This window comes from Molothrus ater, chromosome 1, assembly GCF_012460135.2.
Source record: "Molothrus ater isolate BHLD 08-10-18 breed brown headed cowbird chromosome 1, BPBGC_Mater_1.1, whole genome shotgun sequence".
NCBI classification, from domain to species: Eukaryota; Metazoa; Chordata; class Aves; order Passeriformes; family Icteridae; genus Molothrus; species Molothrus ater.
The window spans coordinates 129,514,052-129,538,256 of NC_050478.2; the positions used below are offsets into that span (position 1 = coordinate 129,514,052).

General features: G+C 39.5%; 1 protein-coding gene across 7 annotated transcripts; it reads left to right on the forward strand.

Annotated features, from left to right (window-relative positions):
• The first annotated feature begins 892 nt into the window (after window positions 1-892).
• Window positions 893-22,848, forward strand: ANKRD46 (ankyrin repeat domain 46). 7 transcript variants are annotated; one of them, XM_036406787.2, is made up of 5 exons: window positions 2,602-2,668; window positions 6,706-6,882; window positions 14,954-15,296; window positions 16,604-16,762; window positions 20,805-22,848. In XM_036406787.2, exons 3-5 carry the CDS (start codon window positions 14,986-14,988, stop codon window positions 21,019-21,021), a joined length of 687 nt encoding a protein of 228 aa, XP_036262680.1. In that variant the 5' UTR covers window positions 2,602-2,668; window positions 6,706-6,882; window positions 14,954-14,985; the 3' UTR covers window positions 21,022-22,848. The 7 variants fall into 7 exon arrangements, with proteins under 7 accessions (XP_036262677.1, XP_036262678.1, XP_036262681.1 ...); XM_036406784.2 differs by lacking the exons at window positions 2,602-2,668; window positions 6,706-6,882 and adding an exon at window positions 893-914; XM_036406785.1 differs by lacking the exons at window positions 2,602-2,668; window positions 6,706-6,882 and adding an exon at window positions 897-914 and having other exon boundaries at window positions 14,951-15,296.
• The last annotated feature ends 1,357 nt before the right edge of the window (window positions 22,849-24,205 follow it).

The window sequence follows — 24,205 nt, forward strand, 5'->3', positions numbered from 1 at the left end:
TGTACTTATGCCTGAATGTTTATCTTGCTGATTTTAGAATGTGCATCTGCTGTCTTCTTACCAGAGCAGTGTGAGTTTGCCTCTGCAAGAGGGGACTCTAAAATTCAGTTCTGATCTGTAATCAGCGACTCAGAGATTTCTTCTCTTCAGGTTACAGGGATAGCACACACAGCAGCGTCAAAATCGCAGAATCGCAGAATCAGTTAGGTTGGAAAAGACCTCTGAGACCTCTGCCGGAACACCGCCCCATCAACCACACCATGGTCCAGTATTTAAGTCTTTAAACACCTCCAGGGCTGAAGCCTCTCCCACCTCTCTGGAGAGTGTCTAATCGCCCTTTCTGTGAAGAAATTCCTCCTAATGTCCAACCCCTGGCACAGCCTGGGGCGATGTCTTCTTGTGCTGTCACTTGTTACCTGTGAGAAGAGCCCGACCCTCCCCTGGCCTCAGGCTCCTCTCAGGGCTCTGCAGAGAGCGCTCAGGTCACAGCCGAGCCTCCTTTGCTCCAGGCCGAGCACCCCCAGCCCCATCAGCTGCTCCGCTCAGGGCTTGGGCTCCAGAGCCTTCCCCAGCTCCACTGCCCTTCTCTGGACTCGCTCCAGCTCCTGAATACCCTTCCTGAACTGAGAAGCCCAGTCCTGAGCCCAGTACAGGAGGGGAGGCGTCACCAGAGCCGAGTACGGGGGGCCGATCACTGCCCTGGTCCTGCCGGCCCCGCTGCTCCTGCTTTCCAGCCTCTCGCGGGCCGGCACCGCACCGCGGCCCTGCCCCGTGCCCAGGCCCCCGGCCCGGGGCGCCGTGAGGGGGCGGACGGGCACGGAGCGCCCGGCGACCTCCGCCCAGCAGGGGGCGCGCGCGCTCGCCCGGCCGCTCGCTCCGCCCGGCGCCGCGCGCCCCCCGAGAGCCCCGCGCAGGTACGGCGGGAGCGGGACGGGACCGCGGGGCCGGGGCGGCAGCGGGAGGCCTGGGAGGGCACGGCAGGGAACCGAGGGCGCTGTCACCGCCACAGGCCCGTGCCAGGCCTGGGGAGGGAGCCGGGGACGGGCCCTGGGCAGAGGCCGGCCCGGGAGCCGGAGAGGTGGAGCGCTGTGATGCCGTTTGGTGGGAGAACAGCGGGAGCAGTGGCAGCCTTCAGGGGAGGGGAGGGGACGGGGCCGCCCGGCTGACAGGGCATTGGTAAGTGAGCGGCTTTGAACGTGATTTCTAGGGGTAAACAAGATAAGTGAGACTGAAATACATGTTTAACCTGCTGTCGTAACTGTCTTTGATGAAGCAGTTACTGTTTTTATGGGAAATGGAATAGTTCCCTTTTTAATTTTCTAGACTGCACTAAAGCTGCTGCACGTTGTTATTGTGATGAAAAGGTAGGGATAACACCTGAACTGTAGACAGGATAGGGAAATAACTAGAAACAAACTATGGTGAGTAATATTGAATCGAAAATCCATCAAATCTGAGTAGCAGAGGGTATAAAATTAGTTCTTTGAAGATCGGTCTTAAGACCGATCTTACAAAATATTTAATAGAGGCCTTGATGTAGCAATTAAAACTTTACTGTCTTAATTTGATAGTGATGGGGAGTTGGGAGGCACTGACAGTATTGAAGAGGGTTCTAGTACTACACAGAAAGAATTGGGTGATTCTGAGAAAAAGGATATGAAATAAGTTTAATAACAATTTAAAGAATGAGGGTTTAGAGTTGTTACCTTGCAAGCAAAAAATTTGTAGAATAAATTCTTACCAGTTGAAAGCAACACAAAATCAAAGAATGTTAGGTAGTTACAAGATATTGAATTGCAGAAAATGTAAATGCTTACTACAGTGATCCAGTTAAAGGAGTTACTATTATCCATGAACAGAACTCTAGAATTCTTTGTATAATGTTAATCATTCCCAGCAAAAAAACTGGAACAGAAACAGAAGATATGCTGAGGTCAAGTAGAGAAATTAAGAGTCTGTTGGAAGAGGCATTTGGCTTTTTTTAATTTTGCAGAATAATTGTAATTTTGCTTTCTGTTTAACCAGCAAGGTAAACACCATGAGGGAAATAAATTTAAATAAAGGATCATGTTAATACATGAATAATTTAACATAGATTTTAAGATTAATAATATATGAAAATTTCTAACCATCAGAGAGCACTGATATTTAGGACCAGCCTTCCAAAAGGTCAAGGAAGAGCAAAAACTGAACAATTACTAGATGGAATATGACTGATTTGTAAAAATAATATTTTTGTTTGCTGCATCAGAGGCCTAAGTTTAGTGTTACCTGTAGACTATAGATCAGTTTTTCTTTTTTGTTTGTGAAATAGGTTATTAGCAATAACTTGTTAAGTTGTTTTTTAGAAGAAAAAAATAGTAATGTTTGCAGTCTGAACAGTAGAGTTGGTGACAGTCAGGAAATGACAATGGCTCATTGCTGGCTTCTTTGTGTTGAAGAAAAGGTGTGATGAGTACACTGAGATGAGGTGGAGCTTGAAGTGTAGAATGTGCATCTGGTGTCTTCTTACCAGAGCAGTGTGAGTTTGCCTCTGCTAGAGGGGACTCTAACATTCAGTTCTGATCTGTAATCAGTGACACAGAGATTTCTTCTCTTCAGGTATTGGTGTCCTTCAGTTAGAGTTGTCTCATCAGCAAGAGCAAGGGATTTGAAGCAGTGCTTTAAGGTAATTGTGTTATCTCACCTCAAGTTCTTTTGAACTTAATGTTTGAGCCCTTGTGGCCTTAAAGTCCTCATCTGCAGCTCAGGACCTGAGGTACTTGATTGTCCAAGGAGTGAACTACTTCTAGAAGCTCTTCTAGGGATTTGGGTATGCTGGAATTTTGAGGGCTGTCACTCTTTTCTTTTGGTCAGTCTGTCAGTTAATATCGCCCCACATGATCTCAGTTGTGGATGTTGCACTTCCAGATAGATCAGTTAATAAGCACATAAGATGTTTTAGAGGGCATTGGTTTATACATGTTATGTGGAACACATGATCCCTGAAGCATTGAGCTGTCCATGGAGAGACCATCCATAGGATGCTGTTAGAGTAGGCAGCAGGCCTGTCTTGAGTGCATGGGTTTGTTCCACCAAATTTCCATTGTGAGTGTTTATTGTGTGTGTAAGTCAAGAGCACAGATACTGAAATGGTCAGTTTTGTTGTGGTTTGCTTTGTGGTGTGCTATTTAAAGATGATAATAAATATGTGGGAAAAAAGGTTTTATCTTGTGCAGTCCCCCACTGCAGCCTTGTCTGTACTTACAGGACTTAGATTCTGGTTGTCATTCATCTATCAGCACCACTTTTCCAAGTGGCATTTTTTCTTTCACTTTTTCAACAAAATTTCAATTGGTTGTGGAACAGAGCTGCTTAAACACCAGTTTTGTCAGTCAGCAAATTTCTGACATCCAAGTAATGCAGCTACATCAGCTGAATTTTATAATATAAACTCAAAGGCATAAATCCTGTACTTCTCGTTGTGATATTCTTCAGCATGCTCAAGAGAGTGTTACGAGTGTCTGCTGATTGACCAGCAGTAGTGGATGGTGACAGAAGAAGGGCATCAGGACATTTCAGGAATGGCTTGGGGTGTATGGGCTTCCCCTGGATGGTGTAAAATGCTTGTGTGTCTTCTTCACCTTGGAGTTTTTTATCCACAGAAGATAATGCCTGTCCATGCTATGTGTTAGTACCTTAGGGGTTGGTTCTCTCTGAGAATGGGTACATCTTCAGAGTTTTGCTACAACCAAGACTCATCAGCTTTTCCTCAGGGTTTCTGAGTAGGGTTGTAGATAGAGGTGATGTGGACCTTCAGGAAGCATTAAAACAAAGTACCACACTAGAGGCTGTTGAGGAGAGTGGATGTGTGTAGCATCAAAGACATTTCTTACATGCAGAAGTGGTTGTGTTGAAAAATTATAAAGAAGGCAAAAAGAAATTGCCAAAAGAAAAGGAAGGAGGCAGAAAGGTGGCACATGAGCTTCAGTGTGCACAAAGTAAGATGTTGTCTTGGGTAAAATAATCTAAACCATGCTCATATGGTGGTGAACTTGAGACTGGCAGCCACCAATCAAGAGAAAGTGCTTGGAGTTACCGCTGAATGTTCCCTGGAAACCTAAGCTCAGTGTAGTGGCAGCCAGAGAGCCAGGAAAATGGTGACTGTCCTCAAAGAGATAGTAAGAAGAAGACAGACGGCACCATTTTGCTGCTGCAGCTGGTGCACCCACATCTGAGGTAGTTTGTGTGGTTCCAGCCTCTGCATTGGAAGAAGGACATGGTGGGATAGGGGAGGGCAACTGAAAGGAACAAGGGGATCAGCTTCTTTAAGAGGAAGGATTGAAAAGTCAGGATTGTTCACAGAGGATATGGCTGGGGCATGACCAGGGTTATGCAGTGAAGGCAGTGAGTAAAGTGAGAGTTATTCATCCAGTGTTGAGGCAGTTGTTCATGCTGGGGCTGTTGGGAGGTCGTTTCAGATGGATGCAGGGAAGGATGACAGGGGCACTATAGTGGCAGTGTGAGCAGGTTCAGGAATGAGTTAGAAAATGGACAAAAGGTCTGTTGAAGGGCTGCTCAGGCAGGTCCACAATGTACTGTGGTGGCTGCTGGGTGTGTGTGGAGAATGGACTGCAGGAAGCAGCCAGGCTCGTGCTCTCCCAATGGAGGATCTCTGGTGGCTGCTCTTGAAAGCAGAGCACTCGGTGAGTCGGATCAGCCTCATCCAGGACATCAGTTTAGTCAACTTATGATCAGTAAGACTGGAATAATTTTAGTTCTGCATGGTTCAGTTCTGGCTTCTGAGTTGTTAGAATTTGCATGTACAGCCTGGAAAAGGCAGTGAGCAACAAGGTTATAGTGTTTGCCAGGACATGGGTTGTAAAGATAGAGTCAGCTATGAAAAGCTGCAAAAGAGCCCTGTAAAACAGTAACTGGATAATATACTGGCACATGAGTTCAGTGTAAGTAGAGGGATTCGGATAGCATAAAGAGAATTCTAACTTCCCATTACTTCTCTGTAATGAGCAGTATCTTAGTGTTTTGATGAATGGTTCCATCAAAATGTAACAACAGCATTAAGCAGCAGTGGAAAAGTGGAAAACAAACAGTGGAATATTACTGAAGAAACAATTAAAAAACAAAGCAAAGAATTTTGTCATGACACTTGTTAATCCATGGTTCACCCCACACATCTTGATTGAGTCAATCCTGCTCTGTCTCCCAGCTCACAAAACAGAGTAAAAATGAGTGAGATTCAGAGAAGCAAAACAAGAATGGTCACAGATGCAGACCCCCTTCCAAATGAGATATGACCAGAAAGCTGGACTTCAAAATTCATCCTGGAAAGGGATGTCTAAGGAGGCTGTGATGAAGGCCTGTAGAATCATGAGTGGCAGGAAAAGAACATGCAGAGGTGAACAACAGTCTCTTCTTCCTGCAGGAGAGCTGGGGGTCCACAAGGGAAGCTGCCAAGCCCCTGCTTCAGCAAGACCAAAAGATGTTCTTCATAAGAACTGAGTTGGAGAACTTACCAGAGTATGTTGTTGGTATTAAAAGTATTTGTGTTGAAGAGGAGAAAGAGCAGATTCAGAGGTGGAGGTGGAGCCAAATACGTAAAACCCCCATCCATTTTGAATAGAAAAAGCAATATTATATATGCTTGCCCTATTCTATGTTCTTTCTGGCCTCTGCATTTTGCCACCATTTCAAAACTTTTACTAGGCCTAAAAGGACCTTTGTTGTGATCTGCTGTGGCTACTTTATGTTGGCTCTTTATTCACAGAAGTCATAATTGACGTGGACTTTCTTCACAGTTTCTCCTTATCCTTCCTCAAATAGAACTTGTCAAACCTCTTTAAAGAAACATGGTGTCATGGTTTGACGCTGGCACAATGCCAGTGCCCCCATGAAAATACCTTCTCCCTGGTGTCTGCTGTGAGATGTGACCAGGAATAGAGAAAAGCAAGCTCCAGCTTAGGAATACAGAAGAGAAAACTTTATTAACCTACAACTATATGTAAAAAGAAACACACAGAAAGAATGAAAACCTTCCAAAAACATTTCCTCTTCCCCCCACCAAATTTCCAATACATCCATCCCTCAGATCACCAACTCTCAGTCCATCACCACCCTTTAGATAACCAATTCTCAGTTCATCAAGGAGTGAGGAGTCCCTCTTGTGCCATAGGCTTCCCCTGGAAAACACAGTTGAAACCTCGTGTGTTTCCTGTCACTCGTGGCACTGCCCGGAGATCATTTGCCATCGTGACACCTTCCTTCCATGCCCAGTGCTCTCACCACTGCCCATGGACCAGAGCTGCTTCTAGGGTTTTCCTTTTAAGGGTGCTTTGTCCAGTTCCAGAAAGAGCACAGTCTCTCACTTTCAGGACACCTGTCCCCCCCAAATTTCACCCCCTGGGGCCGAGGGTCTCAAGAACAGAGATCTTCTCCTCCACTGAAGATCGAGGGCACCAACCACCACCCTCCTCACCCGTTGTCTCTGTTCATGCACTCCCATAGCATCTCTGCACTCTCTTGGCTCCAAGCCATTGCCTCCCCCTAAATGCAGTCTCTGTGTCACAGGAAAAAAATGGTTCTGGCCATGGCTATACAAGAAAAGTCCAGCCAAAGGCCACTCCATCACCTCCTCCCACCCAAGATTCTTCTCCACTTCTCTTGTGGCCCATTTCCTCTTATCTCATCTCTATTACTCTTCTCATTCAGCTCCAGGAGGATCAGCATTTGTGAGGTTTCCATCATCCAAGAAAAGGGTTAAAAATCTCAGTCTCTGCCTGTCCAGAACTCCCACACTGCCCTGCCGGGCACCTTCTCGCCGCACCCCCCCCCCCCCCGGCCCTTCTCCATCTCGGCCGGCTGCTATCAAATTTCAAGGTGGCACAGGTACCAGCTCTCTCTCTCTCTCTCTCTGTCTCTCCTGGGGGGGGGGGGGTTGGGCTGCCCGATGACTCTTGGTGCTCCTCCACCCTTCCATCCTCAGGGCCCAGGCCCTACCTCACCCGGCCCCACGGCGTCCCCTGCCCCGCCCAGCCGCAGCAGCTGGGCAGGGGAGAGGTCTGCCTGTTTCCCCGCTGGAACCCAAGAGAGAGATTTCCTGGGAGTGCTCTGCTTTTAACCTCCGTGTTCTCAGAGGCATATCCATGTCCCCAGTGGCCACACCAGGTGCCAGTATTCAAATCTGAGCACCTACAGGTTTGACCACAGCATCCCAAAAAACTCACTTCCTCTCAAACCATGACATATGGGTATTGCTGTTCATTGACTAGACATTGGGTTTCATGCTGAATATTGATTGGGTCTTTTACAGATGAGTTACTATTATTTACTGAGTTATCTAAAGGTAGAAGTTCTCCCTGTATATGTGATGTCTTTTGTTTTCAGGCTCAGCAGGATAAATTAATGCAAATGGTAAACATCAGTTGAGCTACCTCACTCTCAGGTTCTTTTCAATCATCTTTCATTGCATTTCTGGTCAATTCCAGCCCCTGTGCAGATCAGGAGCTTGAAGCTGACCTCTCATTCTCCTCAGACCTGCCTGTTGTCCTGAGAATGCTTAGGCTGCTGGTTTACTCCCTTCAGTCCCTTTAGACTGAAGTTGGGCAGTCACTTTTACTACTACATGTTTGCCTACATGGAGAAATTTTTTGAGTCTAAGCATAGTGAAGCAACTATTTGTGCAAAGGTAGTATCACTATGTATATAGCAGTTAGACATACAACCTTAATAGTGTTACCATTTTATCTTGTCACATAAATCCACTGTGATACTGTTACGTTTTTAAAGTCATGCTGCATTGATATTTAAAATATTTGAAAGAATAAATTTATCAATTTACTATTTGTCTTTGATAAACTGGTTTAGTGATTTACTGTGTGAACATGAAAATTCTGAACAGAAATATGTGTATCCAGCAGTTGTAGTAAAAGTTGCATGTTTGACAGTCTTAGTTGTCTTAGCATTGGTACATTGATGTAAATACATTGTTGGTATAAAATAATGAACTTCAATGAACAAGCAGAGCAAGATATTTTCTCAAAGGTGAAGTCAAGCATACAGTTATATGTAAATGACTCACAAATTTAGGAGACATCTGCTTTTAAAAGTGACTTGTTTCTGTTCACTAGCCACTAAACCAGGTTTGATGTTTCACACCAAGGCCATGTCATCAAGGTTATGCATGACTAAGGATATATAAGCTATTATATATATTATAAGGGGAAAAAGTAAGAAAATATGAAATATATAACAAGTCATTTGGTCATAGGTTCTTAGTTTGCATTATTGCTTTTATTAAGTTCTGATTTCTGATGATTCCTCCTGGACACAGAGAGTTTTTCCCCATGTTAGTTAATATGTTATCTCAGACTTACTGTTTGTCTAGGTAAGGACTAGGTTTTTTGTGTGTGGGTGTTTTGGATTTAGTTTTGGGTATTTTTAAAGAAACAGGCATAAATACATACTTCTTAAAATTAAATACCTTTGGTTTCAGAACTCAAGCAATGTACCTAAGTCCTCATTTCACTAATAGAGAATCAGAGATTAAATGAGAATGCTGTTTATACTGCAAGGAAGTAGCAGTTTGGATGTCAGAATCCTTTTAATAAGATTTTATAAAATCTTATTTTCAGGCCTTTCGTAATTTCCTTCCCAGGATAGTAGAAAACACCACAAATGTAGAAAAAGTGGTCTGTGTGAGTCAAGGCTTACACACCATGCCAGTACAACAAAAGGTGGAGAGGGGTTTTTACAAGGACATGAAACTGGGAATGGCTTTAAACTGACAGAGGGAAAGTTTAGATGGGATATAAGGATGAAATTCTTTCCTGTGAGGGTGAAGAACAACTGGAAAAGTTGCCCAGAGGAGCCGTGGATGCCCCATCCCTGGAAGTGCTCAAGGCCAAGCTGGCTGGGGCTGGGAGCAGCTGGGTCAGCGGTGTCTCAGGTGTCCCTGTCCGTGGCGGGGGGCCGGGCCAGATGCCCTGTTAAAGGCTCTCCCCCCTCACAGCATTCTGTGATTGTGGTTGTCCCTCCAGTCGGACAGGAATTCAGCAGTCCACGTGGTGGCAGTGTCCGTCCAGCCTCCAGGGCTGCTCCGAGGCTGCAGCAAATTTAAACACAAACAATTAATTAATTAAGAGTTGGACAAATTCTCGCTACTCTGTTAATAACCAGACTATTAAACCAATAACAAAACAATATGTAGTAACCTTTAATATTTTCTTGACCAGCATACACCCTACGTGTTCCCAGCAGAAACAAAAAAGGAGTTCAGGTAAAGCTTTGTGAAGAGGTTGATAATTATGACTGATTGATTCAATAACTTTATACAAAAACAGATGTATTCAAACTGGCCACAATGATCAGAGAAGTACTGCAGCTATATACTGGTTTAATTGAGCCAATTGTGAGGAATTAGTTACAGATTATTTGAAAAAAATCTGTAAATTGCCTTTTTTCCTAAATAGTTCTTGCACAGAAGATGAAAGATGAGCAATGTTCAAAAATACTTAGCTGTATATTTGATAGAAGTTAAATGTGCTCAAACATGTAATGCAACTGAATTACCAGTTAAGTTTAGCAAGGATAAAATGTTTGTGAATCTGCTTGTTAATAAAGGCATTTTAAGTGAATGATCTCTTTCTTGTTTTGTGTACCTAAGTACACAAAGCTTGTACTATTTTATCTGGGGAAGCATCCTGCAACCTTGGATTGACATTTGAGGCCTTGTATATTTTTTATCTTGTAGTGTTGACATACTGGGCAATAATGAGCAAAGCTCCCTGTTTCCCAAAGCCATCATCTGCTGATCCATAACAGCAGCAATAGTTGTTAAAGCTTTTTCATAAAGCACTTTGTAGCCTGTACTTGTAAAGCCCTTTGTATGTGCAGTGTCCCAGAGTTTCTACTTACAGGATGGTCCTGACATCAAGAGATCATTACCTGGATGTCTCATGTGTGCATAAGGGAATGGGACTGATTGGAAACAAATGGCATAAATAATGTTATTCTGTTGGCACCTACCCATGTGGCTGACTAGGGACATGAGAGGGCATGTAGGTGTTATAAACCTGCTGTGATACCTCAAATCCAGGAACTGTTGAAAAAATAGCTAAAGTTAGAAAGTGAAAATCTGCAGAATATAGCAGTGTGTAAAACAGGCATCATGCTGTGCTTAATCTGAGGTGCTGCTTTTAGCAGCAGTTCCATATTGGTGGAGCCATAAAACTGTTCCAGTTTGTACTGAAAAGATAAAGATTTCCAATAGAAAATACAGAACTTAAGTGGATTTTGATGTACATAATGGAGTTCTTTCCTAAATGGAAATGAGTTGATCACATACTTTTTTACTAAATATAATATTTATTCAGTTAAATGACTTCTCGGTAACTTACACATAAATACATGTGTGCATGAAAACTTAGCAAGGAATTTCTCCCTCAGCATTTTAAGCAAAGTACTGGAATGTTTTCATTAAATAATGAAGAGGAAGAGCTCTGTAAGGCACTGCCACTGAAGTGCTCTCAAAGTGCATTACAGAAAGAGGATGCTGTTTACCACAAGGGAGATGATAAATGCAAATTTTGCAAGTAACATGTATGGTGTGTTTGCTGGCAGAGGAGGTTATTATTTCCTGGATTTGTTTTAGTTTCCATTTCTTGGTGGTGGCAGTTTCCCTAGTGGTGATCTTACTGATGCCTGGGTTCTAGATGTCAGAGTTTGTATTAATACTGAGAAATCTCGAGGATGGAGTGATCTGATAGTGTTCTGTGGTACTGATGTGTTGTTTTAAAATAGGGGCAGTTAGTTCCGTTTTCCTGAATGTAATGGGGAAAACTAGTTTTCCAGAACTGGTATGTCCTATAGAGCAGTGACTGGTGATTAATCCCAATTTGGCAGGTTCATTAATACTTTCGTAGTGGAGAGATGGGTCCCATGAGTGATGGTGTTTCTCATGTGGAGCTGTTCTCTCCTGTTCCTGGGGCTGTTTGGTAGCTGTTGAACTTAAGGAGAAAGCAGAGACCACAGCATATATTTAGTAAAATAAAACTGTGCACAGTTAACATAAATTTTAGGACTAGTTTAAGAAGTGACACAGCTTGCATTTAGCTCTGTGGTTTGAATTTTTCAAGATCACTCCTGACTTCTGCAGATGAGAATGTGTCCTGCAACAGATGAGTGTGGGACAATGAGTTACCATTGTACACAGTTCAATGAGAGACAACTGACTCCTAGTAAATAAATTATTTTTACAGGATCACTTAATATAAGCATTCCTTTTGAAAACAAAACAGCTTGGTTAAATTTTCTTATTCTGTGCTATATGTGTAAGTGAAGAGGCTTACAGCATAATTTCTGAAGTTATTAATTAAGAAGTACAATGTGTTGAGGCTAAAGAAATGCATAAATCTAGGGAAAATGTATTCTTACATTATGGCTTTCTAATGGGAATCCTTCTAGATTGGGAGGATGTCTTTGAATTTACTTTTTTTCACAAATCTAATTTTCTGTCAAAGTACCAAGTTATTAAAAGCAAACCTTTTTTTTAACAAAAATATTATTTAACAGATACATTTTCAGTAGATAGTGATGCATTTTTACAAGCAGTGATTCTGTTTTTAAAAATTAGATTTATTTAAGTAGTAGTAGTAGTAATTTTTTGGGATGTTCAGGATGGTCATTTTGCAATATTTTGTGTCTTACTACTAATGCAAGTCCATTTGTCCTAATTGGTGCTTATGAAATCAGTCCTTACTGGTAGGATGTCAGCTTATGGACAGGTTCAGAGTTGTTACCTGATTCACCTTTCAGAAGCAATTTAAATTGAATGGCTAATGCTGTTTTGTTTCTAAATTTTGCTCCTAAGTCTGTTGTATCAGATAATCATTGCAATAATAAGCTTTTCTGATACTGTGGGCAGAAGTGCAACCACCAGTTGTTTAAGGAAAAATATCTAATTAATTTTACTTGTGATTTTTTTTATGAGTTTTCTTACACAGGAAATTTTGCTAGGTTGGGTTAATTTTAAGGCAAGACCATGCTGTTTGGAGACTGACATTTTAAACATGGTGCATAGTTCAGCTTTGTGTGCAGTTTGTATTTGGCATAGGTTAGCTAGCCATATGTGAAATAGAATTGTGTTAGTAGAAAAAACCTTTTTAATCACAAAGATAAATCAAACCAGATGGTCCAGATTTTTTTTTGTGAATGCATTTGCTTAGTCCACAATGTTCAAGTATTGGGAAGAAGGATTTGCCTCATCTTTGTCTTTCTTACTGTGAAATACTAAGGTTTTACTTTAGTCTTCTACACATGAGTGATTAGTTCTAGATTTTAGTGATGATAAATTCTGAATCAGAATGACTTCCAGTTACACTTTCTGTTAACTGCTAGTATTTGTGCTTCCTTTTCTGAGAAGATAAGGTGACTTTTTTTCTAGGTATTATTAGCTAATGTTTCATCACAGTTGGGGAATTCTCTAAGGCTTTACCAGACATACACGTCTGGTATGAAAATACAGCCATTAGCTTATATTTAACAGAGCATGCCATGCTGTTTCTCAAACAGCCTACGTTTCTTCCAGTATAATATTCTCATGTTGATTTATGTTAGGCCTTGTTTTATTAAGCAGGTTTAAACACTGAAGCATTATTTTACAAGCAAACCACTTTTTGTCAAGTGCGAGTAGGGGTTTGTGGTATTGATATGCTGCTACTATGGCTGATAATTGGAGGTTTTAAAATGATTTATGACCTTGCTTTAGGGAAGATTTAGTGCAGAATATAAAGGTCACAATCACATCACAGAGAAACTGGGCCCATTATTTTTCTCAGTGAACACTGGATGAGCAGAGTGGAATAAAAATTCTCATATCATTCATGATTTGGGTGGAAAATGGGCAAGAAAATTGAAATTGCTGTCAGCTGGGAATCATAGCTTTGTAGCATCCAGGGGGTTGTAACATATTCACTGAAAATTCAAGTAATTACATTTTACTTTCTTTTTGTATAGGGTTATAAGGAGGCTGTCAGTGCCCTGCATGACTCCAGTCTCACACTAAGTTTTGTGGTGTATCAGTGAACTGGCCACTTGCTATTGGAGATGGTTGTGGAAAAGAGTTCTTGAGCCAGTGATGTACTGTCACGTGCTTAAAACCATACTTGCAGCCTAGAGGAATGTACTCTGCTTAGAATCATTCCTTATACAGATACCAAGACATAGAATTTATTTCTATCTCTTTCTCTTCAGCATCCAATAAAGAAAAAAACGTTGTGCGTTCCCACACTGGAAAACTAGACGAGTGTTGATATATGTAGCAGAATTTGTCCAGATAGGAAACACAGCCTAGTGAAGTTTAAATATGATTTATTAAACTCAACGGCCCCCAGTGCTAGAGCTGTTATTCAGACCAGTGTGTACACATTTTGAAATTACTTCTGGAGGTACTTTCATCTTGAATTTGATCTAAAACATGAGGGAAGAGCTATAAAATATAGACATTATGAACTCTCATAAAAGGAGAGGTTTTAAATTGAATTCTTTGGCTACTGGCCATGTTTCCATTCTCCTGGCTGAATGAGTGCACTGGTGTGGAAGGATACCTTATATAGATGAGAAAATTTAAATCTGTGTATAGCAGTTTTAATAAGAGATTCAGATAGTTAATCAGAACACTGCTACACCGTGAGCCCAGAATAGAACCCCTGGGCAAGTGAAACATACTGTTTCAAGTGACATTTCAGTTCACTTTCTATTCCAAGCTTATCTAGTAAAATCACGTTTCCCTCCTATCACTTTACTTTGTCATGTATCTATTGAGATTGCTTCTAGAGAAATTTTACTTACTTATATGATTTTTTTTTCTTTTTTCCACCTCTCTGAGGCAGTACAAAAAGAGGACTGCTGTCCAGTCTTCTAGATGTTATCATTGCTTAAAATTGCCTCATGAACGTTCTACCATTCTCTTGCTAAATCATTCTCTTTTTCCTTATTGTTTTCAAGTAATCTTTTCTGTGTCCGTAAGCACGCAGTGTCATCATGATTTGACTCACCCTTAAAATATTCTTCTGCAAAACTGAAATCATAGTTCATCAAATATTCTATACCAAGTAATCCATGGTGAAATATTTATCTTCTTCTCTTGTCTGTCCTGATACAGAAAAGGGCTTAATCCTTTATTTAGTATTAAGCCAGAAAAACTGCATTTGTATTTCTCCATGTTGAGGTTCTACTCAAACCCACAGTAGCTCTGTGCTTGATTTTACCATTGTCTTCCTTGCACCCACTTCCAGTTTTCAGTGGGCAATTTCACCTAATACATTCAGTTTTCTGTGTTCTGTATTGCTGTTCTTGTTTGTTTTATAGTTTGTGTATCTCTGACACTGTAAAAATAATGTTCTCAAAGACTATTGAAAAATACATTTAATGCAGAATGAAGAAATTAGTATTTTTATTAAGCATTTTTATCTGTAGTGTAGTTGGTGCGTTGAAGTTCAAAATCAGAGAGTGAAAATCCATTGGAGCAGCTTTGCTTTTAGCTGATAAAAATTGCAGTTAGTGTGACTGTACCAGTGGGCTGAATTGTTTAGAGTTTCCTCATTTATGAAAAGTTCTTTCTTTCTGTCCCAATCTGTGGTGTTTTGCCCTTTAATATCAATGCTACTACATGTGGTTCCTTACTAGGTTGAAAACCCATCACCTGTCTGGCATCTGTGGCAGAGATCTTACCAGTTTCCTCTCCTAACAAAGCTTTGCTGCTCTTTCTAGAGGTGTAAGCTCTTTCCTTTTTACCAGAAGGGAACGCAGCACACAAAGTTAATGTGTATGACAGGAAGGTTTCAGAGTTGACATATAAGCTACTTTGCATTCTTGTTTGGGACCTGAGCAGTCTAGTGAATATTAGCATTGTGTTTATTTGCCTGGTTTCACCATCATTTCTTCACCCTTTTACTAGCAGGTTGCTCACCTCCTCCTGAGAGAGTCAGAGCAATGTCCTACGTTTTTGTGAACGACTCCTCCCAGACCAACGTGCCTCTGCTGCAGGCCTGTATTGATGGAGATTTCAACTACTCCAAGCGGCTCCTGGAGAGCGGCTTTGACCCAAACATCCGTGACAGCCGGGGCCGAACTGGCCTGCACCTGGCTGCAGCCAGAGGAAATGTAGACATCTGTCAACTCTTGCATAAATTTGGTGCTGACCTGCTAGCCACTGATTACCAGGGGAACACAGCCCTTCACCTGTGTGGCCATGTTGATACCATCCAGTTCCTAGTTTCTAATGGACTTAAAATTGATATTTGGTAAGTCACTTTTTACAGTACTTATTTTATAATACATTAGTCTTCTGTCACCAGAGCCTTGCATATAAATCTGCTGTTGCTGAAATGACGTATTTGGTGCAATTCTACTTTACAAAGATACCACTTAATTAAAAAAAAGCAAAATAAAAAGGCAGGAAAACAGTAAGAGGCCACTTCTGCTAGTCTGTGCAGCAAGCGAAAGCAAATGTAAATAGCTGCTGCTGGTGTGAGCTGCTGTATCTAATTGTGCCTCATTTATGATATTGCTGCCCTGGTTTGGCCAGACAGCCAGGTGTGGGTGGTTGGCACCAAAGAAAAAATCACATTGACTACTTAAAAGAATTTCTCCACCCCATTTTCTATTGTGGTACTATCTAAGACAAAGAAAATACAGTATATGTGTGTGTCAGTTCATTCCCATACTCTTCTGGTAACAATGCTTCCTTTCAGTGTTTTTGCCCTCCCTCAAAGTCTGTGACTCAGAATATTGTATATTCTTTCCTTCTGGCTTCCAGCAGCTGTCAGATGCCAGTGCTCAGATGGAAGCTCTCAAGCTGCAAAATAACTAGCTGTTTCATTCCTGTGCTGAATTACTTTGTTTGTGGAACTTTCTCCATATTCACAATGTGTGCAAAAGCCAGGAGTAATGTCAAAACCTTTTGAGTTTTTAAATCTGTCCCTTTTTCACCTGTCCCTCATTAGTGCTTTCAACTCAGCAAAACTAGTTATTGGTAGACCCAATTATTTATGTGTTGTGGGTTGGGACTTTTCCACCGCATTTCAAACAGCTCTGGTGGAAATTCCTGGTCTAAAGGCAGCTCTGGACCTATTCAGTATTATTTTAATAGCAGCAGTGGGACCATCTGTATTTTATTTCATTTCTGCCTCATGTCCTAATACCCTCATGAAAAAGGAACTATTAGGAGCCAGATTGCACAATTCTTTCTTGAAATTAAGCTTAAACTTGAACATTGCCATAAATCTACTGGGGTTTTTTTTGTTTTTGGTTTTTTTTTTTTGTTTTTTTTTTTTTTTTGCTGTAACACCCAGATTCCAATTAGATTAGAGTCCTAAGAATTCAATTTTATTAGAGGGGGAAAAGAGTTGTGCAATTTCAAACCTAAATATACTTATTTTCTTCAATATCCAATTGTGCTGTAACTTGGTTAGATTGGAATTTATTACTGTCTGATAAAACAGAAAATAGTTCTCAGGACTTACTAAATTGTAATATGTTATGCTGAGTTGACTTGTTACAAAATTTCTATGTTAAAATTTTCTTATGTCTTTTTATGGGCTTGTTTTAGCAACCACCAAGGTGCAACACCACTTGTTCTTGCCAAACGAAGGGGTGTGAATAAAGATGTGATTAGACTGCTGGAATCTTTAGAGGAGCAGGAGGTGAAAGGATTTAACAGAGGAGCTCACTCAAAGCTGGAGACAATGCAGACAGCTGAAAGTGAAAGGTATTTACCAAACAAAAATAACTACCAGGAGAAATAATGTTTATGGCTTTAGATTTTTGGGATTGACTTGATTGCTTATTCCTCAAAACAGATAATATCAAATTTGGCCTGACATTATCAAATCAAAATTGAGTGTTAAATTCTGGAAAAATCAAAAATCAAAATTAAGTGTTAAATTTTGGAAAAATCTCTTTAAACCGATCCAATGTAAGAAAAAAAGGAACTTCTATTGAGATTTTAATTTTATGGTAAAATTTAAAAAAAAATTGCTAATTTTCCATTTGGAGTCCCTAACACAAATATTCTACCACCTACCACAAAGCCAAGTGGGAAATAGTGTGAAATGCAAAATGGCAGCATCACAGGCTAAACTGACATCCTTTTGATGATTTTCTATGCAAAAAAAAAGGGGTGGGAGACTTTTCATCAATCTCAACCTGAATAAACGATTTTATATGGTGTCGTATCTAAAATTTCTATTGTTAGCAGTCCTGGAAAAGATGGAGAATAAGAATATTTTGATGGCTAAAGAGATTGTTAATGCAGAACTCAGGATTTTGAGAAAATTGCTGACCATTTCAGGGAAATTGTTGGGTTAGAGGGAAGTTAATAATGAATTCCTAGAAGTCTGGTTCTGGGACTGTGCTTACTTAAAATTTTCTTAAATAAAAAAGCAAAAGCATGAGAAGTATGGTTAGTGATACCAAGAAATGAGGAAAATTGAGATGGCATAGACAAAAAGCTGGGGTTACAAGGGAGAGGAAATCAATAGTAATAAATCGTGATTCTGTAGCACAAAATGCAACTGTAATTACTGAAAGTTGTATGCTATAAAATAAAAGTTTCTCAGCAAAAACCAAACATATAAGGAGAACAGGCTTGGTGCATTAGTCAGTTCTGGGAGTTAATGCTACCCTGAGAAATGCAGTGAAGTCCTACAAAGCACAAAACAAGACATTTTCACTACATAAAGAAAACAGTCAGTCCTGTTGTATAAAACAATGGTGACTTCTGCTTCTGGTATGTCTTATTATGCTGCTTACCCCTATTCAAAAAAACTGGTTTTTTTATACTGTCTAATGATGACCATGAACTATGACTACTGGAACATTATATCACAAAAGACAGGGAGTTTTGTCATATAACTGTTGCTTGGTTTATGTGAAAATGTAGACAGGCTGTACTGTAAACAGAAAAGAAGCTGTATAGATGGAGTTAGATCTAAGCTGAGTAAACAGAAAAGGTGAAACCAACAAAATTGCAGAAATAATACTCAGTACTCCCATTAGGTTCTTTCTTACCCATCAGGTGACCTTACAGTCAGAGAGACTATTCTAAGCCCTGAAACAGAAAATTAATTTTATTTTCAAAATTATGTGGTTATACATTGAAAGAATTAGTACGCATTACCTTTCGGACTTCACTAACTTTTACTGAAAATTTCTTGACATACAGAAATGCACTTAGGCTGATTTTGTTTAAGCATATGGATGAACAGCTCAGCCAGCCCCATTTAAATTTTGGTTTTTTATTTGATGGTGTCCCTTTAACAAACATAGCTTCCTTTCTGTTATTTGACCTTCATAAATGTTATATTGTTTGCTTTGGCCAGGAAGTCAGCAACTCTCCTTGGGGACAGGCACAGAGACATAAACAGTGCACTACCCAGCTTGTTTGGGAACGTGTTTAAAATGTCTGAAATACATTATTTTTGAAGTAACAAATGACAGATGTCTACAGGAGCCAAAGCAAATGAGCTTGTGTGCTGTTTGCTTTGTAAATAAATAATATCTTTTCACCAGTTGGCTTTTCAGACCTCCACAGTTTCACTTATCCCTCTTTGTATTATTTTCACATTTTAGGGACACTTAGATTAATGTCTTCTGTCCTCTGCCCTCTGAACTCTTACATTATGTATGAACCTATGGAGAAATAACCTTCTTTCTAAAAACAGTCTCTGGCTCCAGTTTTCTGCTCCTTATTACAGGCAGTTGCTGCTGCTCGGGAAGCAGAGGCCAGAGCTCTGTTCCCAAGTCAAATTTGGTTTTGCTTGCTTTGCCCTGCTGCCAGGAGGCAGAGCTCCCTCTGTCCCTCTCTCACACAGACATCTGTCCTTCTGCACAGCCCAGCAGGACCTGTGGCTGTGCCACAAGCATGTCTAAATGTGAACTCCCACCTGCTGCTGGACGCAGAACATCTGTCTGGGCTGTGTGGCACAAACTCTTCTCTTCTTTGACATGTTGCTGCATTAACAGATTTTATGCAGCTCTAATTTGTAATAAGAAAAAATATCTTGAATAACATTGGTTTTAATCGGGTCATAATATAAAATAGTAAAAATGTTTTCTGTGTACCCTTTTTAATGAGCAAGCATGTGACCTTTCCACTTAAATTGCATTGCACCTTTATTTAACCTCTCTGTGGTTATGTATTAACTAGTTAGTACTTAGGAGTAAGCAATTCTGTTCTGCACAAAGGGCTGTCTTTTACTAAACCCTTTGTTTTGCTTGGGAAATCGTAAGTAAGGAAGATTACTAAATCCTGCACCTATGGGTAAGCTAAAATAGCTTTACAGCATGGTAAATATTTAAAAAACAAAAATACAGGCTATTTAATAGGCAATTCCTGAAATCTTCTGCACATGATGCTGCAATACTTGAGCAAGTTGTGGGAGTTCAGGCTAATTGTTCCTCAGTGGTTACACTTCCTGAGAAAAAATACCATATGAATAGTGTGAAGTTTTCCCATGGTGTAATCTTAGAAGAGAGCTTTGTGAATGAGACTTTTTTCTGATAACCATCATTTTTCAATTTATTTCTGTCATGAAGAACAGCAGCATTTCTACAATTAGTTTTGACTTGGAAATTACTTTTCCTTGATTTTTTAAATTTTTTTTTTATTAGTCTTGTAAGAAATATCTAGGAAAATGGTAATGGAAAGCAGTTAAAAGGGAGGAAAAGAATTTTTTTTTTCTTTTGCTTACATTCTGCTATTGACATCATTGAATATGTGATTGATTCCACCGTTTCCTTTCTGTGTTTGTCAGGGCCTGATCCTGTAAACACCCATGTATGTAATTTCACTCAAGTAATAAGTAGTAAGAATGTGGAGATGGCCAAAATTTTAAGTGAAGTCAGGCTATGCAAAAGCTTTCCTATTCTTCATGAGATTTTTCATAAGCAACTGATAGTTTCCTGTTACAATTGTGAAACCAGCAAAATTGGTAGAATTACTCACAAAGCTGTGCGGGATTTTGAGACAATTTACATCTTTTCTAAAGGTGATCATTGTCAAGAAGACTGTCTCTCTCAGATTTTATATTTGTTTTTTATGAAAAGTGAGAATTCTGTCTCTCATTTATAGTCTGATAATTTAAAGGGGCCTGATAGATTAGTAGTGGAATGCTAAAACATCAAAGAAGTCACTGAACACCATATGGCAGAAAACACAGCAATGCTAACTTGTTCAGAAAGTTTCTGAGCTTCTTGTTATCCAAAGTTATTGTTTTCTGTGATTTTTTAATGCTTTTTTAGAAGGGGCATGTAACAAAGATATCCAGGAGAATATTAAAGGTCACTGCACAACTCAGCATCTCAATTAATATTGGTTAAAGCTTCCATTTTATTAATCAGATTTTATTTTTAGTCATGATTTGTTTTATTAACAAATAATGTGTGCCCCTTGAGGTCTTAACTTATGCTTTATTGTATTTTTTACTAAGCCATATTTAGTAGGAATTATGGGGACTGACCTTTGAAGGCTTCTGGGTAGCAGGCCTGAAAATTCAGTGCAGTTATACATACACAAATATAATTCTCTTTGTACAGGTTAATAAAATGTCCTTTCAGCTAAAATAAGTTTAGAATTAGAAGTGTTTTCCTGATCTAATTTGTCCTGATTTAGCAGAAGCAATGCTATAAATCAGTAGGGGGGTTTGATTTTTAATCTATTTTAATGTTTCAGATGCCCTTAGTGGGATCACTGTCACGCTTACAGATGCATTCTTTTACTCTGATGTATTTTTAACTTTAATCCTTTGTAGTGCAATGGAAAGCCATTCCCTTCTTAATCCAAACCTGCAGCAAGGTGAAGGAGTTCTTTCCAGTTTCCGCACGACGTGGCAGGAGTTTGTGGAAGACCTGGGCTTCTGGAGGGTGCTGCTCCTCATCATTGTCATCGCTCTCCTGTCCCTTGGAATTGCATATTATGTTAGTGGGGTGCTTCCTTTTGTAGAAAACCAGCCTGAACTGGTGCACTGAAGCAAATGCAAAGAAGTACACAAGTCCTTTTCCCTGTTCTAATCTAATCTTATTTTGAGCTTGGAATTATTTGCTTGGTGCAGACAGTGGCAGCTGTATATACTGTTTGCCTTTTGTACTTACTATTAACCCCTTTGGAGGAGGGATTAATTAATTTCAAGTAAAACACTGATTTCTAAAGCATTCCTAAGATACCTCTGACTTACCTTGACTTGCAAGCAAGATGTGAAGATAGTCCTCTCTGATAAAATATTGTGATTAGAAAAGGCCTTTCTTTATGAATATTAAGTTCCTGCATATGAAAAATATATCCTAGTACAGAACCACATTTGGTTTATTTTTTCTATGAAGAGAGGTAAATCTATTGTTGGATTTTTTTGTAAGTGCTTCAGTTGAAAGAAAAATACTCTTAGAAGTCCCCCTCAAGAAATCTTAATGTAATAACACTTTCTCATATATAGATGGTGATAAGCTGCAACTCCATAGTTATTTTAATGCCTCTCCATAGTTTCCTATCTGCTAGTTTATAAAAATAATGAGAAATAGTTCAAGTTCTACTATGTCTCTGTTGTACAGATCACTCCTTTATTTATTAGGTTAATGTAGTGCGTCTTCCCCAGATGAATTTAATGTTGTTAATACCTGCCTGAAGTAAAATTTATAGAATAAAATTGTTTGTTGTGCTTTAGAAGAAGACTTGAGCTGAAAATTTTGCATTTTTGTTGAAATGTTGCTAAGCAAACTTTCTTTGTAAGGGTAATTAAAAAGTGATTTAGGTGTTCTGCCATGTATATACTAATTCTGTAAGGTCATTGTGAAATATATCACGAAGGATAACTTTTTTGTCCTCCCATAAGGGTCAGACTGTACCATGTAATTGTGTTTTCATGTTTGTGGAGAGAACTTGATTGAATAGAATTCCTTTCTAGAATTGTTTTTCATTTCCATTTCAGACAGAACCTACAGGCTTATGAATTATTTTCTGAGTATGCAGAATAAAGGTGTTTAAAATACTAATATTTAGGAACATTGTATGAAGTTAAATCTTGATCCATTCCTATTTCGCTTCCCATTTTGCTGTGAAACCTTTTGTTGTAAATAACCTAGGGATACAAATCTGTTTGATACTTCTTTAGGAAGGCTGGAAAGGTATTGCATAGTAAGTGGGAGATTTTCAAAGAAAGTGGATTCTCTCTCCCCATGCTGATTAGACATCTAATTCTCTTTTGCCATTGCCTTGCAAATCCCAAACAAAATGAATTCTGTGAGCCTAAGGAATCAATTTTGTTTTTTTAATTAGTCCCTCCTCAGTTGTTGCTAAATAACATAATACATTTATTGTACATTTAAATGTAACCTACATGGTTCTGTTCTGGTACCATGTATATTTTTATTTCTTGTTTATTGGTTTGAATGAAGGGGGTTGTTGTCTTTGTTTTGATGGGTGATATGGGTTTCACTGGAGCTGGGCCCCATTCTAAATTGCATCTGAATAAATCTTGATCTCAATTCTTAAGTTAGACTTCTAATGACATAATACTTTTTTAACAGCACAATGCTGCAGAAAAAAAAACCATCTTAAAAAAACAAAAAAATGAGAGCATATTCCTCTTCTGAATATTTCACTTATGGTGCCATTGTTCCCGAAGATAAATATAAACTCATCAGATACCTAAATTAGACTTGCTTGTCTAAATAAGTACATTTCTGTTAATAATACCATGCATCTTGATTAATGATATTATCTTTCAGTATGTATTATCTGCATAATTTGTAATTGTATTCTCAGTATGGGTGAATGGCACAAATAAATACATGTAGTAAATATGTTTTGGTTTATTATTGCATTAGTGCGGCAGTAATGACACTACCCCATTTTACTTAGTTTGTTGTGCATTGATTATGAATATTTCAGAAGTGGGGAACTTCCCTACAGAAGAAATGGCAAACATGCAGCTGCTATAATGAGATTTTAGAGCACAGGTTCTTTAGATTTGCCTGTTTTGTTTTCAGTATTGTTGCTGAATTAAAATTGCTGTCTGGCTGTCTCTCTTCTCTGAGACTTCAGGTATTGACCATGTGGTCTGGAGGCCTCTCAAAATTTAAGATTACCTATGAGGAGGAGCAAAACATAACCAAGAAAACAAAGCTTGAGCCTTAAGTAGCCTTTCCTATTTTGCTGCATGCATAAGCAGACATGCAGGAACTACACATTGAAAAATTTTGAAAAATTGTGTTTGAAATTAAGATATTTCATGCTTTAAACCAGAAAGACATCCAAAGCACTGTTTGAACTTCACTGTGTAATGAGTGCTGCTCCTTTAAATAGGGACATGATAAATGTCTGATAAAAGCGGAGTTTATTCTGTATATGCTTCTGTTACTGTAAAAGGTCTGGTATGCCTTTCAATATATCTGCAAACACTAATGTCTTCCTTTTCAAAGGCTGCTTCTAAAGAATGAATTTGCCTCTGTGACTTCAGCTTACTTGTCATGGAGGGTTCTGCTATTTCAATATAAAGACCTGGATTGTCTGTAGGTAAATAAGATTTCTTTTATTTATTATTGCAGTGGTATCTTGGTACCTTGATCCAGGTACTCACTATTGTGCCAGGCAACACAAAATTCAGCTGAAGTGCTTAAATATGATTAAGATAACAGGTATATCATTCTATCCTGCAAGTGCAGGTACAGAATTATCCCTGCTGTCACCAGAAATTAATTTCATGATGTTAATACAGATTCAAGATTAGTCACTCTTCAAATCCAAAACAGATTGTTGTCTCAAGCTGTTGTTAGACTAATGAGCTCAAATGGAATAAGGAATTGAGAGGGAAAACAAACAGCTATGAAGAGATTTCTGTTTCCAGTGACATGGAACAACTTGGTGGACGAGATAGTGCAAGGTGAACTGTGTAAAGGCTCCTGTGCAGTGGGCTGTCCTGGTGCTCACATTTATCCCCTGCAAGATCACACCTGCCTTACCTCACAGGAACTCATTCACTACCAGGGCTCTGATCTTCAAGGGCTCTGTTTTCACTCATATTGGTAATTTGCTTTGTAGAAGGGCATGTTCTGTTGGCTGACTGTCATGAATAGACACTGTTCTGTCTGCCACAGTACAGCAGGTAGTTAATTACTGGATGTGATCTGGCACTGTGAGGCTTTTCTTCCTGAAAACCTC

What these genes read in the sequence shown, in the direction of transcription:
- ANKRD46 (XM_036406784.2), top strand. Translation starts at nt 14,986, where the DNA reads ATGTCCTACGTTTTTGTGAACGACTCCTCCCAGACCAACGTGCCTCTG. An exon ending in GGACTTAAAATTGATATTTG is followed by an intron (nt 15,297 to 16,603) that starts GTAAGTCACTTT and finishes GGCTTGTTTTAG; the next exon opens with CAACCACCAAGGTGCAACAC. An exon ending in CAGACAGCTGAAAGTGAAAG is followed by an intron (nt 16,763 to 20,804) that starts GTATTTACCAAA and finishes AATCCTTTGTAG; the next exon opens with TGCAATGGAAAGCCATTCCC.